Source organism: Mytilus trossulus, chromosome 13, assembly GCF_036588685.1.
Source record: "Mytilus trossulus isolate FHL-02 chromosome 13, PNRI_Mtr1.1.1.hap1, whole genome shotgun sequence".
Lineage (NCBI taxonomy): Eukaryota > Metazoa > Mollusca > Bivalvia > Mytilida > Mytilidae > Mytilus > Mytilus trossulus.
In genome coordinates this window covers 47,301,911-47,317,964 of record NC_086385.1, presented here as the reverse complement: position 1 = coordinate 47,317,964, position 16,054 = coordinate 47,301,911, and the positions used below count along the sequence as shown (strand labels likewise).

The following is a 16,054-nucleotide window of genomic DNA, read 5'->3' as shown; positions in this document are numbered from 1 at the left end:
TAACACATAAACAAACAACAACCACTGAATTACAGGCTCCTGACTTGGGACAGGCACATACATAAATAATGTGGCAGGGTTAAACATGTTACATGCACATTTAGGTCAAAAAGAAAATGGGATGCTATTTCCTACAGATTAAACTGATATAAAACCAAAATTTCCATTATTATTAAAAAAAAAATTAAAGCACCTTTTATATGACTGCAAATATACTGCAGTTAAGTTTCAGAAATCTTTCCAATAAATGAAAATACCAGTAATAAAATCATTTTTTTCTATTTATAGCGTTGCACATAATGTTTTTACAACACTTTATTTCACATTTTAGGTTGCCCGTCATTTGACCAAGTTGTTTGACAGTTTGGCGAACCTTAAGTTCTATGTTTTTACAACACTTTATCACACATTTTAGGTTGCCTGTCATTTGACCAAGTTATTTGACAGTTTGGCGAACCTTAAGTTCTATGTTTTTACAACACTTTATCACACATTTTAGGTTGCCCGTCATTTGACCAAGTTATTTGACAGTTTGGCCAACCTTAAGTTTGAGGAGGATGACAAGGGAAACCCAATCAAATCTGCCATAGGTATGCACAGTAAAGACGGAGAGTATGTCGATATGGATAAACCATGTGACCTGAATGGTCAAGTAAGTATAGTAGTCTGAAATGAGGCCTTGACCAGCTCGCCGATTTCATATTTTATATAAACAGTAGTGTGAAAAAAGGCCTTGACCACCTCACTAATTTCATATTTTCATTTTTTGCATAGTTGCAAACAAAATTAGAAACAAAATCAAATAACATGTGCAATTTTTTCTCTCAAAATGGTAACTTTTTTCTTGCAATATATGAGGGTCTGTATATGGTTTACAAAATAGAGAATAATGGGCCAAAACTACAGAAAAAATAGACAGAACAAGTGAAAAATAGAAAATAATGGGGTGCTGAAATATAAGAATATAGAATAATGGGGTGCTGAAATATAAGAACATAGAATAATGGGGTGCTGAAATATAAGAACATAGAATAATGGGGTGCTGAAATATAAGAATATAGAATAATTGGGTGCTGAAATATAAGAATATAGAATAATGGGGTGCTGAAATATAAGAATATAGAATAATGGGGTGCTGAAATATAAGAACATAGAATAATGTGGTGCTGAAATATAAGAACATAGAATAATGGGGTGCTGAAATATAAGAACATAGAATAATGGGGTGCTGAAATATAAGAACATAGAATAATTGGGTGCTGAAATATAAGAATATAGAATAATGGGGTGCTGAAATATAAGAACATAGAATAATGGGGTGCTGAAATATAAGAATATTGAATAATGGGGTGCTGAAATATAAGAATATAGAATAATGGGGTGCTGAAATATAAGAACATAGAATAATTGGGTGCTGAAATATAAGAATATAGAATAATGGGTTGCTGAAATATAAGAACTTAGAATAATGGGGTGCTGAAATATAAGAACATAGAATAATGGGGTGCTGAAATATAAGAATATTGAATAATGGGGTGCTGAAATATAAGAACATAGAATAATGGGGTGCTGAAATATAAGAATATTGAATAATGGGGTGCTGGAAATATTAAGAATATAGAATAATGGGGTGCTGAAATAAAAGAATATAGAATAATGGGGTGCTGAAATATAAGAGGGTCATAATGTGGTACTTTCATGACAAAAAAAACGGTAAAAAATCTTGCCAAATGATGTTTTATGACGATAAATAATCAACTGTTTTTAACGAATCCCAAATAAATGGTAATTATTAAATTTTTGAGACATCTGACAAATTACAATAAGGATATTTTGATGAATCATATATAATTTTTTTACCAATTTAATGTTAGTGGTAGACGTATCTGACTGTATGACTATTGACAGAAAAGGGGATACTTAATCTTGTATAAAGAATAGAGAATAATACGGTACATTTTTCTAGGTTGAGGTATGGTTAATGAGACTGTTAAATTCCCAATGTAGTACAGTCAGACATGAGATGACTGAAGCTGTTAGCTCATATGAAGAAAAACCAAGAGAACAGTGGCTCTTTGACTTCCCTGCTCAAGTGGCATTGTGTGGCACACAGATTTGGTGGACTACAGAAGTTAACATTGCCTTTGCCAGACTAGAGGAAGGTTATGAAAATGCCCTGAAAGATTACAACAAAAAACAGGTAAGGAATATGTCAACAATATTACTATATGGATTCATTTTAATCAATGAAATATATATTCCAAAATATTCAATTATTTAAAAAAATGATGTTATACTTGTCAAGAAAAATTACGTACTGTGTGCAAGGTATGTGCAGTAACCTAATATCTGTTCTAAAAATGTCAATGGAAGTCATTGTTAATTAAGGACATACGATACAGTTTTGACCCTGTATTTACATTTTGATAAAAAATTCCAAATAGACTTTATTTTACCTGATTAAATCAAATATGTAATAAAAAATATTCCTTCATGTGCTACTTTTTGAGTAAAATGAGGTTGAAATTTTGTATATTTCCTAAAAATTCAGATTTGTGGCCGTATTTTCCTTTCGAAAGAAAGACATAACTTTTTTGTTTGAAAAGATAAACACAAATTGTTTTTTGTTTTTTGTTAAATAATTTGTAATTTCTGTTTTTTATAAAGAATCATAAAAATTTATACATTTTTTATTCAGAAATAACTCATATTTATCAAATGTTCATTAATGTAGAAAAAAATATCATTTTTTCTGTCCCTATCCAATATACCCTCATTTTCCAGTGGCAGTTCAAATTTCCCTGACCATCATCCCAGATGGCCTCTATTGTATCAACCTACCTATTGTATTTATTATGAGCTTGTTCTCGTCCTGAATATGCATGAAATATTTGCCACTGGACGTTAAGCAACCAACAATCCATCAATCTATTCAATATCAAATAAATCCTGATAAATATAAAAACTAAAACTTTCATTACAAATTTCTCGTTTGTTTTCAATGCATTGGTTAAAATAAACTGGTATCTGCTTGGTTGAAACGATACAAACATAGTAAAAAAGACAACCATAACCAGCTTAGAATTTGAAAACTACAAAAAGAAATGGGTTATTGTTCATTCTGTTTTGGTGTTTCATACTGACTAATATGGTTTGTATAAGCTTAAGGGTTCCAGGGCATTGGTCCGAAAGGTTGTTGGTCCGAAGGGTTGTTGGTCCGAAGGGTCGGTGGTACGAAGTGTCAATGGTCCGAAAGGTCATTGGTCCGAAGGGTCATTGGTCCGAAAGGTAACTGAGGAACACAAAAGTCACGTGTAAACAAAAAATCTCTGTGTAGTGATATTTGACACATTTCTATGTTAAACAAATGACTGAGCTGAAACATTAGTGTTAATTTAGAAAGTAGGGGAACACAGAATAAATGTGTAAAAACCATGGAGCTATTTAATGTGTTCAAAGTATTAAAATTTCAAAGAACTTATTGTGTTAAAAATGGGATTTTTTACCATGAGGAGACACATCGCAAAAGGATAATCGGGGTTTGCTAAATTACGGAAAAATGAATCACACTTCGTACCCCGAAAATTTAACCACATATGTAAAAATGTCTCAGCTTCGAAACATTAAGCCATCATACAAATACAAGTTTACGATATGGGCTGAGCAACAGAAGAAAACGTTACCATTACGGCCTATGGAGAAACAATTGCGCATATTGCCCCATTTACTATAAAGATTTGACGAATCCGTAGGGGGGAGAAGGTTATGCCGAGTACAAAATATTCGGTTTTCTCCGGTTAATATTGGCCATATTTCGGGATTATACGGCCTCATTTCGGCACAACTCGGCCGATTCCGTAGCTACATTATTGAGGGTCGGATAGGGGGCCCAAGAGTCCAGAGGCAAGAACCGGAAGTCAGGGGTGGAAACCAGGAGTTGGGGCGGTAACCAGGAGAAAGGGGTGCGGGCAGACGAGAGCCAGGAATAAAAGGGTGTGTGGAGACGGGAACTGGAGGGCAGAAGGGCGCGGGAACAGGAAGTTGGGGGCGGGAAGTGGATATTACTACCCCTTCTTCTCCTACCCCCTCCTAATTAGCAGTGAAATCATGATTGAGCTAGTCTATTTAACTCCTATCCTTGTGTGTGTGTGTGTGTGTGTGTGCGCTTCCCCCGATCTCCCCTTTTCACTTTTTCGTTTTACCCCTGTTTTTGTCGCTCCCCGCCCCTAGTCACCGTGGCTTTCCAAACTCCCACCACCGTACCAACCCTCCCTGTTGGATATGTGACGAGATAGTGATAACTCCCCTGAATGAGGGTGTAACCTCCCTTTTTGTATGCTGGATTTGACCCGTTTTTAAGAGCGTACGCTGTACTTATGCAGGTTTTCCATTTTTAATTTTTTCCCCGTTTTTTTGCCCGTTTTCTCCCCGCTCCACGTCCCTTTTGCCCCCGCTTCCCGCCCTCTACCCCCGTCCCCCTGTCCCCCCTCTTCCGGCCGTCCCATTCACCCTGATTCCTGTCCCTCACTCCCGGGTTCCCGTCTCATCCACTCCTGGTTCCCCGCCCCTTGTCTCCCGGTTAATTCCCGCCCCATATCTCCCGGGTTCCGGCCCTGTATGAGAGGGAGATGAATATTAACGGAGTATTACCGACTAGTACCCTTCGGACCAACGACCCTTCGGACTATTGACCCTTCGGACCATTGACCCTTTGGACTATTGACCCTTCGGACTATTGACCCTTCGGACTATTGACCTTTCGGACCATCGAACTGATCCCAAGCTTAAGACCCTTCAAACATTAATGTGATAGATATATTAAAGACTGTTTTACAAAAGGATGGAACTGTTTTACTTATAAAGTCGTATTATAGTGATATCTGTTATGTACGGATTTTGACCCTCACAGGTTAATTTCTTCTTTTACACGTGCTTTTTAAACTTCCTGTTTAATTATACACAAGATTCTAAATTGTTTTTTAAGTAAATTAAACTTATTTTAACAATAATGAAGGGTTCTAAAATCATTTACAAGCAGTTTTATCTTCTGTTTGATGATGGTAAACAGGTTTTTTCAAGAAAATACCGCAAACGACCGCATATGATTTTAAATTACCGGAGTTTCATTAGACCTTTTCTAACAGTTACAAAAAGGTTTTTTACCCAAAATTTTGTGGGAGAAGGGGGTGCGAACTATACAAGCAAATCTATACAGTAATCTTCTCGCATAATCAAACCAAATGTCATTTTAAAAAAGAGGAGTCCATGAACTCGTTTTCAAGTTAAATAAGTTTGAATGATAACAATCAGTCGAAAACTGAATCTTTTCCTGATAAGTCATAGATTGACGTTGCGAAAATAACAATTTCCGTTATCAACATCAATACCTCCCCTGTAACTGTATCGTATGCCCTTAAAGTAATCTTTAAAAAAGGGTTATCTTCCTTTGTACATAATTTGCCGTTTCAGAATCTAAAGGACTATGGGTAATTTCATTGTTTGTACACCAAAATAAAAATAATGTTACATGATTGGATAGATTTCCATTGTTTAGAACGTTTTGAACCAATCACAACGTTTTGGTGTACGCTTTTGGAAATATTACCTAGAATGCACTATATTCTGAAACGGTGAATTGTAGGTGAATCAACTACAACCAATACTTAATACAATGCAAAAAAAGGCGTTATTTTACTTCCCACTGAAAAATTATATAGTGTAACCTGTGTAATAAGACTTTGGGGATCAGAAAAAAATGTTGGATTAAGCATGGTGTCTAAATACTCAGGTATTTTCTGCAATGAAAGGCACATTTTTGGACCATGAATATGTGTCAATTAAAGAAGGATATAGGAATACTCAGGGATTAGATATGCACACTGTAGCAAACTTTGCTCTCAGTACTACCAAGGGCTTTGATTAAATCAAGTTTACTGTTATGTACTCCATCTTTTTTAGGTAACACAGTTGAATGCACTCATCCAGTTGTTGATTGGCAAATTGAATTCCGGAGATCGTCAGAAAATTATGACCATCTGTACTATTGATGTGCACGCTCGTGACGTATTAATAAAGTTGGTCGCAAACAGAGTAGACAGCGCACAGGCCTTCAGTTGGTTGAGTCAACTTCGTCACAGATGGGATGACAACGAAAGAGATTGCTTCGCCAACATTTGTGATGCCCAGTTCCGATATTCTCATGAGTATCTCGGCAACACACCACGTCTTGTCATTACTCCTCTAACTGATAGGTAAGTTGTCTCCCCTTCTATTGATAGAGAGTTATCCTCTATCTGATAGGTATGTTATCTCTCATGAGTTACACAGTGAGATTTTTAAGTTGTAAGTAATAGATAAATTCTACCACTGCATCAAATTAGGTTTGAAGTTTCTCAAATCACGTCATATATATTTTGTATTTTTTTATGTTAAACGGAAAATTTAGAAATCTTTATATATTGTACTAGTAATAAAAAAATACAGAAATGCAAGAGCAAATTCTTTTATAAATTTTCCAGTCTAATGGATCATTTGATAGGAGTCTAGCTCAAATTACAATTTGTTAAATTAAACCATTATCATGATTATAGGTCAACAGCAATAGCTTCAATACAATGCCTAGGCTCAACAGCAAGCTATAAAGGGCCTTAAAAATGACTAGTTTTAAACCATTCAAACAGGAAAACCAACTGTTTAATCTGTAGTATATAAAAAAGAGAAACAAGAAACTCCCATGAATAACATCAAGAAAAGATAACCCCTGAACATAGTAACTTACCTAGATCAGTTATTTATAAAAAGGTCTTCAACTAAACTAAACTGATATTTTTAATATTACGTAAATATTTATTACAGATGTTATATCACCCTTACCCAGTCTCTCCATTTGATTATGAGTGGCGCCCCTGCTGGACCCGCAGGAACTGGTAAAACTGAGACCACTAAAGATCTTGGTCGTGCTCTTGGTATCATGGTCTATGTGTTCAATTGTTCAGAACAGATGGACTACAAGGTAAAATGTTTCTTTAATTAGTTTAACTGATATTGTTACTTGGTATTGTTATTTGTGTCATTTTGGTCTTTTGTGGATAGTTGTCTCATTGGCAATCATACCACATCTTCTTTTTTATACTTATGGATTTTTTTTAACAACCTTGACTGGCTATAAAGCCCTCGCACAGTTGATAACTGGTATTGTGGAGTTCTAAATTGACCCAAATTTGAAATGACATTAGTTTATGACAATTTAGTGTATAAACCTGTTAAAGATACCAGGCTTATAATTTGTAAAGCCAGCTGTACATTTCATTTACATATTAAGACTCTCTAATAATAATCTGAAGTGGGTCTCATTGGGGTCTAAGCGTGACGCAGGATTGCTGATTTTTTGTAAGCGGGCCACGTGAAAGTCAGATTATTGTGTCTTGAAAACGGGATATGAGGTCTAGCGGGACCTGGGAAATGACAAAAAAATGAGAATTGCTTACGTACATAGGGTAAGCGGGATACGGGAATCTGACAAAACAGTAAGCGGGATCCGGGATCGGAACCCCCCCAATGAGACCCCCTCTGAAGGCCAAAACAACATTGAAGTTGAAGAGCATTGCTAGCCAAAAGTTCTGAAAAAATTTACTAAATACAGCTAAGGCTAAGGGGTAATGCTGCGGGGTAATAAAACCTTCAGTGTTTCAAATAATTTAAAATTTTCTAAAGAGAACATTTACAGAAAATGACCATATTAATAATATTCCAGGTACTGAGTTGTTAAATAAACTTAAAAATGTATGCAAAAAATTAGATTCTCATAAATTTATATTTTTCAGTCCATTGGTAACATCTACAAAGGTCTGGCTCAGTCTGGAGCTTGGGGATGTTTTGATGAGTTTAATCGTATTGCTGTTGAAGTGTTGTCTGTAGTGGCCGTACAGGTCAAATGTATCCAGGATGCCATCAAAGAAAAGAAGAAAGAATTCAACTTCCAAGGAGATGTGATAAAGCTTATCTGGACTGTTGGTCTCTTTATTACCATGAACCCCGGTTACGCTGGAAGAACTGAATTACCAGAGAATCTTAAAGCTTTATTCAGGTAGGTTTATTGGAAATGATTACAGCGTTTTACAAAATTCCCCTTTGTGAGCTAATGACATTTAAGAAAAATTTAAGCAAAACGATTCTTTGTTATATCTTTTAGGAGTGAAAGTACAAGTTTACATTTACAATAAGGGACCCTGTTGAGGGATCTGGTTAGGGTTTTTATTATGTCCTGTCAGGAATTTAGCGCGAATATATACATGTTAACGTTGCTACTTGACTTATGTAATTATGACGTTACTTATATAGCAATGGCTAGACGTTAAAATAAACACGATCTATACACAACGCATTTTATCTACTTTACACAACATTTATGGTGCTGTGACTGTCGGAAACAATGGAATCGAAGTTAAAAGCAGTACGTAGAGGACACAGAGGGCAAGTTACAAAGTTATTCAAGAAATAGTGTACGACTGTAGCTGTAAAAAGTCGCCAGATCACGCAAGTTTGAATGACTGCCTAATGTCAACCCCGCCAGATTTGAACGACTTGACAAAAATATTAATGGGATTTAGAACCAAGAAGTACGCAATAAGCACGGACATTGAAAAGGCTTTCCTACATATTGGATTAGATGAGAAAGATCGAGATTTTACACGCTTTTTTTGGTTGAACGACACAGATAATCCCAGCAGTACTCTTACAACATATCGATTTAAATCTATTTTGTTTGGTGCAACAAGTTCACTGTTCATCCTAAATGCAACACTGCTTAAACACTTGGATGCATGCAACACAAATATCTCAGCGATGATGAAGAATGACCTTTACGTGGATAACATTTTGTCCAGTTTGGAAAATGAAGATGACGCCGAAAAGTATTTTGTACAAGCCAGATCATTGATGTCGGAGGCTGGATTCAACCTTCGTTCATGGAGTTCAACTGTTTACATATGTAACCATCATGAGTCATCATTAGTTATTGCAAAGAATAGAGTAGCACCGCTTAAGCAATTGACATTACCACAGCTGGAATTAATGGCCGCATTGTTGGAGCACGACTAGCCGATCACGTAAAATCAGTTCTACACATAGAAGACATAACTTTTTGGTCAGACAGTCAGATAGTGCTACAGTGGTTATCAACTTCAAAGCAATTGAAAAGGTTCATACGAAATAGAGTAACGGAAATACGCAAATTGACCAATACACAAGAATGGAGATATTGCCCAACGAAAGATAATCCAGCTGACATTCTTACTAGGGGACTCAGCGCGTCACAGTTTGAAAAGAACACACTATGGTTCAACGGACCCGAATGGATCACTGATACATCAAAATGGCCGTCGTGGAAGCCAAATGACACAACAGTATTACTTACCAGTACAGTTATAGAAGATTCAAGTACAACAGACAATGAAACAGATAATCAACAAGGAATACACCAAATTGTGCAAATTACTAGATATAGCACATTATCAAAATTACTACGAATAACAGCTTATCTATTACGATTTATACGAAATTGCCGTTCGCCAATATTACAGAGAAATAAGGAAAAATACGTTACAAGAGAGGAATTACAGGATGCAACACAATGTTGGATACTAAATTGCCAAAGAACTTCATTTAAGGTAGAAATGTTACACTTGAAATTAAAGGATACTAAACCTACTGTTTTAGTTAGACAACTTAGATTGTACCTGAATGACAAAGACGCAATTTGCTGTGGAGGGAGAATTCATAACGCACCTGTTTGTGAAAATACGAAATTTCCTTATTTGTTACCCAGAAGTCATCATTTTACGAAATTAGTTGTTCTTGATATACACAAGTACATGAAACACTCAGGAGTTTTATCAACAGTGACTCAGATACGACAAACTTACTGGATACCCCGAATTCGCCAATACGTAAGAGGAATTTTGCGAAATTGCGTAATTTGTCAAAAAATCAACAGTAAATCATATACAGCACCTGATCCGCCGCCACTCCCAAAAGTTCGAAATACTGGAAGCGCCGCCTTTTACAATTACCGGTGTCGATTTTACTGGAGCGCTGTACGTTCCTGATACACATGATACTGAAAACAAGGTTTTTATATGTCTATTTACTTGTGCTTCAACGAGAGCCGTACACCTGGAGGTTGTACCGGATCAGAAAAATCATTTTTACAAGCCTTTAGAAGATTCGCTAGTCGTAAATCTAGATATCATGATATCGGATAACGCCTCGACATATTTAGCCGCCTCGGAAACATTAAAGAAATTAACCCAATCACCATCGCTAAACGATACGTTGTCAACATATGGAACAACTTGGAGATTCATACCGAAAAGAGCGCCCTGGTATGGTGGATGGTGGGAACGCTTTATAGGAATTACAAAGACTTGTTTGAAGAAAACATTAGGTAGATCTTACGTTACCATGGATACACTTCAAACAATTCTGACAGAAATAGAAGCCATCATCAATGATAGACCATTGACCTACGTATCACCGGATATTGAGGACGAGGAGCCATTAACTCCGTCACACTTGCTGTACAGAAGAAGAATAACTTTAACGCCGTATCCACAACCGAATATTGAATACATTGCCGTGAATAATGGAAAACAAGAACTGCATAAACATTTAAATAAACAGTCGAGTTTAATGGAGCATTTTTGGAACCGGTGGAAATCCGAGTACATAACGAACCTAAGAGAGTTCCATCGCCAAACAGGAAACAATTTACAAACTATTCAAGTTGGAGATGTAGTGCAAGTCCAAGATGATAAATTACAGAAAAACCGATGGAACATTGCCGTTGTTGATGAATTGATTACAGGAAACGATGGTTTTACATTACGAACTAGTGCAGGACGTACTTCGCGTCCTATAGTAAAACTGTACCCGCTCGAAATCCGAACAAACATTAACAATTTAGATGACAAGAATGATGATACCGGTACTTCAACAGAGGGATTGACAAGAGTTCTACCAAAACGAGAGGCATCTGTCCGAGCTCGAGAGAACATCAAGAAATGGACTACCCAAAAGTGATAGACTTCGTTAAAAGTGAAAAATTAATAAGTGAATTATTTGAATTTGCTTTAGAAAGACATTTTAATTATTTAATTTTCAGAAATATCTATTCGATTGACATTTAAAGTAATTAATCATTTCATATTTTAACTTTTGCCGGCCCCGAGAATGTCGGGAATTTAGCGCGAATATATACATGTTAACGTTGCTACTTGACTTATGTAATTATGACGTTACTTATATAGCAATGGCTAGACGTTAAAATAAACACGATCTATACACAACGCATTTTATCTACTTTACACAACATGTCCCGTCTATTATTTGGTTTATTTTTTAACCCCATTATTTTCTATTCTTTTATTGAGACTATTTTCTCTATTCTTATACATGTTGTATTAGCCCTTTATTTTTCATTTTTTGCCTTATATTCTCACATCCAGACCCTTATAATTGGTTTTATATAGTTATTTATTAATGGCAGTTAGGTGAAAACAGGATTCTCTACAGCTTTATTTTTTGCAATGATTTAATGAACCATTTGTATTTTAATTTCAGACCATGTGCTATGGTTGTCCCCGATTTTGAACTGATTTGTGAAATCATGTTGGTAGCTGAGGGTTTCCTTGAAGCTCGTCTTTTAGCCAGAAAGTTCATCACCCTGTATACCCTGTGTAGAGAATTGTTGTCTAAACAGGACCATTATGATTGGGGTCTGAGGGCCATTAAGTCTGTACTGGTAGTGGCAGGTTCCCTGAAGAGAAGTGACCCTGACAGACCAGAAGATCAGGTGAGAATTTATCATGGCTTTGAATTCATAATTAAATATCTTTAGTAATTTTTTTTTTTCAATCTATGTTTTACTATTGAATTATGGCTAAAATTGCATTCATAATAAAGTACTTCAGTAAATATTTATTTTGTTTTTATATTACATGTATTGAAATATTGATAGAGTACAAATATTTTGTAAATTCATAAAACTTTGCAATGAGGTTTTTCAATATATAGTTTTCCCAAAAATAAAAAAATTGCATTTTGAATTTGCTAACATCATTTGTATGTGCTATTTTCTGAAATCCAATAATTATTCTTGTAACATATATGTTTGTCCATTGTTCAACATTTATAACTATAACTATAGTTACATGGTAAATGCATGCAGAAATTACTTATTTGACAGTGTATATCAAAATAAACAACTAATATCATTATTTAGTACAAAATGACATCAGGCCTTGCGGTCATAAAAGTGTGGAGATCAATTATTATACTCAGACTCAGAATTCAACCAATCGAAATGCGGGACTTTGTGTTCCAAGCAAACATTTTATGTTCTTCAGGACTAAGTAAAGTTTTATGGCAGAGGGCCCTGGTATTTGAAATTTTGAATGCAGATTTTTGTTATTCTAGCTGTAATTTGTTTTCATATTTCTAAATTTCTTTTATTTGACCTCAGGTATTGATGAGAGCTTTGAGAGATTTCAACATTCCAAAGATTGTCACTGATGATGTACCTATTATCATGGGACTGATTGGTGATCTCTTCCCAGCTCTTAACGTACCCAGGAAACGGGACATGGAGTTTGAACAGAAGATCAAACAAGCCATACTCGACCAGAAACTACAGCCAGAGGAAAACTTCATTCTTAAGGTTTGTTTCTCTAACAGTTACTGTAGATTCAATTATTTTTTGTGGGTACTAATTTTCATGGATTAAAGAAAATGTTCATGGATAATTGATTTCTTTGATTTCCATGCATATATACAAACCTAAAAAAAAAAATATGTCAAATTATTCATTTTCTAATAAATATTGAGTAAATGTTTTCATTTTCTCAAAAAAATTGATAATGATAGGAAAATATGAAAAAAGAGTTCATATTCCAAAAACTTTTGATAATGGAGGGGAAATATAAAATTAAAGTGTTAATTTTTCAATAAACATGATAAAAAAAACAATAGAGGGAAAATGTAGAAATAATTTCACAATCATTTTAATCAGATAGCTTTGAAAACATGTTTTTTTGTCTTCTACAGGTTGTACAGCTCCAGGAATTGTTTGAAGTACGTCATTCTGTCTTCTGTCTGGGTAACGCTGGTGTGGGTAAAAGTAAGGTCTGGGGATCACTCATAAGAACTTACAGAAACGCAGGCAGGAAACCACAGGCTATTGATCTGGATCCAAAGGCTGTCACCAATAATGAATTGTTTGGTATCATTAACCCAGCCACCAGAGAATGGAAGGATGGTATGTAGATTTTGTTTTGCACTAATTTTCCTTAGCAATAAACTTAACATAGATACAAGGATTAGAATTTTGTACGCCACGTTTCGTCTTAAAAAACAGTGACACTCATATAAAAAAAAGTTTAAAAAGTCCAAATCAAGTACAAAGTTGAAGAGCATGGAGAACCCAATATAAGTTGAGGGCCATTAGGTTTATCCATCTGAGTCCTTCTGTTTGACTTAACATGTGATAAATTGAGCAGGAATGTTTTTCTAGTTGCTTTTTTTACCTAAATCTTTTTTTCAATTTAAGAAAATTTGGGAAGAAGTAATTAAAGATAATCATATTGGATCGAATGTTCTGTTAATGTAAGTTTATCCATAAAAATTTGATAAAAAACTGTCGCATTTTGTTTCCTCAGGTTTGTTCTCAGTGATCATGAGAGATCTAGCTAACCTGACGACAGATTCTCCAAAGTGGATTGTCCTTGACGGAGATATTGATCCTATGTGGATTGAATCCCTAAACACAGTGATGGACGACAACAAAGTATTGACACTCGCCAGTAACGAGAGAATTCCTCTGACACCCAGTATGAGATTGTTGTTTGAGATCAGTCACTTGAGAACTGCTACCCCGGCCACTGTGTCTAGAGCTGGTATCCTGTTCATTAACCCCACTGATGTAGGATGGAATCCGTAAGTATTTTGATAACAGTTTGACAAAATCAAATATGTAAAACCTTCTATGGACTTACTTCTTTCCAAATTTTCAAATACTGCATATTTAGAAATTAATGCATGCATTTATAATTGCTAATCCTTGACCACTGACAAAAATGTTAAATCTGATGAATGTGATTGCAAAAAATTTATGAGGGAAAATCGCTTCTTTTTCTGTCTTTTAAGTTATAATATTTGAAATGCCAGAGAGATACAGTCAGAAATGGCCAATTTTGACATATATGTTATATATTTCTAACAGATATATTATTTATTCCTAACAGATATGTACAGAGTTGGATTGACACACGAGAGGTGCAGTCAGAGAAAGCCAATTTGACAATCTTGTTTGACAAATATGTTCCAGTCCTATTAGAGACCCTTCGAATCAGATTCAAGAAGATCACCCCTATAGCAGAAGTCAGCCACATCCAGATGTTGACCTTCTTACTAGAGTGTCTACTTACTGAGGAAAATACACCCCCAGATTGTCCTAAGGACTTGTATGAATTATACTTTGTATTTGCCTGTGTCTGGGCCTTTGGTGGTGTTATGTTCCAAGATCAGGTAAATATTTTATTTAGTGTAATTTCTGATATAAATACTGGCTATTCTTGGTCCCTATTCCTATATTCCTATACACATTTAATATTTTACTTTTAAACATTTATGGGGGGTGGGGGGGAGGGTGGTCAGTATCAATATTCCGTTATTTACACATCAGACAGTACTGGTTACCGAAACTTCAGATACACCAAACCAGGTACAGGATATCTGAGAAACAGGCACTATATGTCCTCAATTTAAAAGTTCAGTCATACATTTTTAGTTTATTCAATATTATCAGGCAAATTAGAGTTTTGACCCCAATTTCACAGTCCACTGATCATAAAAAATGATAGTGCAAGTGAAGCATCTGTGTACTATGCACACATTCTTGTTTTATCTAACTGAGAATTTATGAGGTATTTCATTGTGTTTATTTTTTATTACAGCTTGTGGACTACAGAGTAGAATTCACTAAATGGTGGGTAACTGAATTTAAGGCAGTCAAATTCCCAATAGCTGGTACTGTGTTTGACTATTTTATTGACAACGAGACCAAAAAGTTTGAACCATGGACCAAGAGAATTCCAACTTTTGAAATGGACCCAGATATGCCACTGCAGGTAAAATAATTTTAAAATTCTCCTAAGTATGTTGTTTGAAAAATAGACACTTTTTAATGTTGAGCCTCCCTCTCAAAAACAACTTATATAAAATAGAAGATGTGGTATGATTGACAATGAAACAACTCTTCACAAGAGACCAAATGACACAGAAATTAACAGCGAAAAGGTCACCATACAACCTTCAACAATGAGCAAAGCCAATACTGCCATTTTTAGCTAAAAAAGACAGATGTTTACAAAATGGTGTTGTCATATATTAAGTTGCAAGGTGTTATTTTCTTGTAAAATGTTTCAGCCACTGGCTTCTTTAGTTTCTTAATTATCCTTCTTAACTGTATTGTAGACATTTTACTTTTACAATCGTTCTCACAAAATGGTTTATTTACTACAATAACATATGTTCCCTATTGGAATTTTGAAACAAGGGTAAAAATATCTCTTTGTGAACATTTGGAAATATAAAAAAGAAGATGTGGTATGATTGCCAATGAGACAACTATCCACAAAAGACCAAAATGACACAAACATTAACAATTATAGGTCACCGTACGGCCTTCAACAATGAGCAAAGCCCATACCGCATATAGTCAGCTATAAAAGGCCCCGATAAGACAATGTAAAACAATTCAAACGAGAAAACTAACGGCCTTATTTATGTAAAAAAATGTACGAAAAACAAATACATGTATGTAACACATAAACAAACGACAACCACTGAATTACAGGCTCCTGACTTGGTATATTAATTTAAACATGGCTATATGCAGTTGAAGTAAAATTGATTTATGAAAGGGTGGGGGATCTTTTAAATACCATGTGCATGACTTCTCCTTGCACATGAAGGCAATAACTCAGTTCAATAAAGTAGG

At 35.2% G+C, this 16,054-nt stretch overlaps 1 protein-coding gene across 1 annotated transcript in view; it reads left to right on the top strand.

The window, feature by feature from the left end:
* LOC134695214 (dynein beta chain, ciliary-like) overlaps window positions 1-16,054 on the top strand; it is a 76,374-nt gene that overhangs the window by 32,993 nt on the left and 27,327 nt on the right. Inside the window, exons 22-32 of the mRNA XM_063556426.1 lie at window positions 500-652; window positions 1,967-2,200; window positions 5,959-6,251; window positions 6,856-7,012; window positions 7,824-8,086; window positions 11,620-11,851; window positions 12,521-12,715; window positions 13,102-13,312; window positions 13,713-13,989; window positions 14,298-14,580; window positions 15,009-15,182. Coding sequence (XP_063412496.1) covers window positions 500-652; window positions 1,967-2,200; window positions 5,959-6,251; window positions 6,856-7,012; window positions 7,824-8,086; window positions 11,620-11,851; window positions 12,521-12,715; window positions 13,102-13,312; window positions 13,713-13,989; window positions 14,298-14,580; window positions 15,009-15,182 — 2,472 coding nt within the window. The remainder of the gene's footprint in view (window positions 1-499; window positions 653-1,966; window positions 2,201-5,958; window positions 6,252-6,855; window positions 7,013-7,823; window positions 8,087-11,619; window positions 11,852-12,520; window positions 12,716-13,101; window positions 13,313-13,712; window positions 13,990-14,297; window positions 14,581-15,008; window positions 15,183-16,054) is intronic.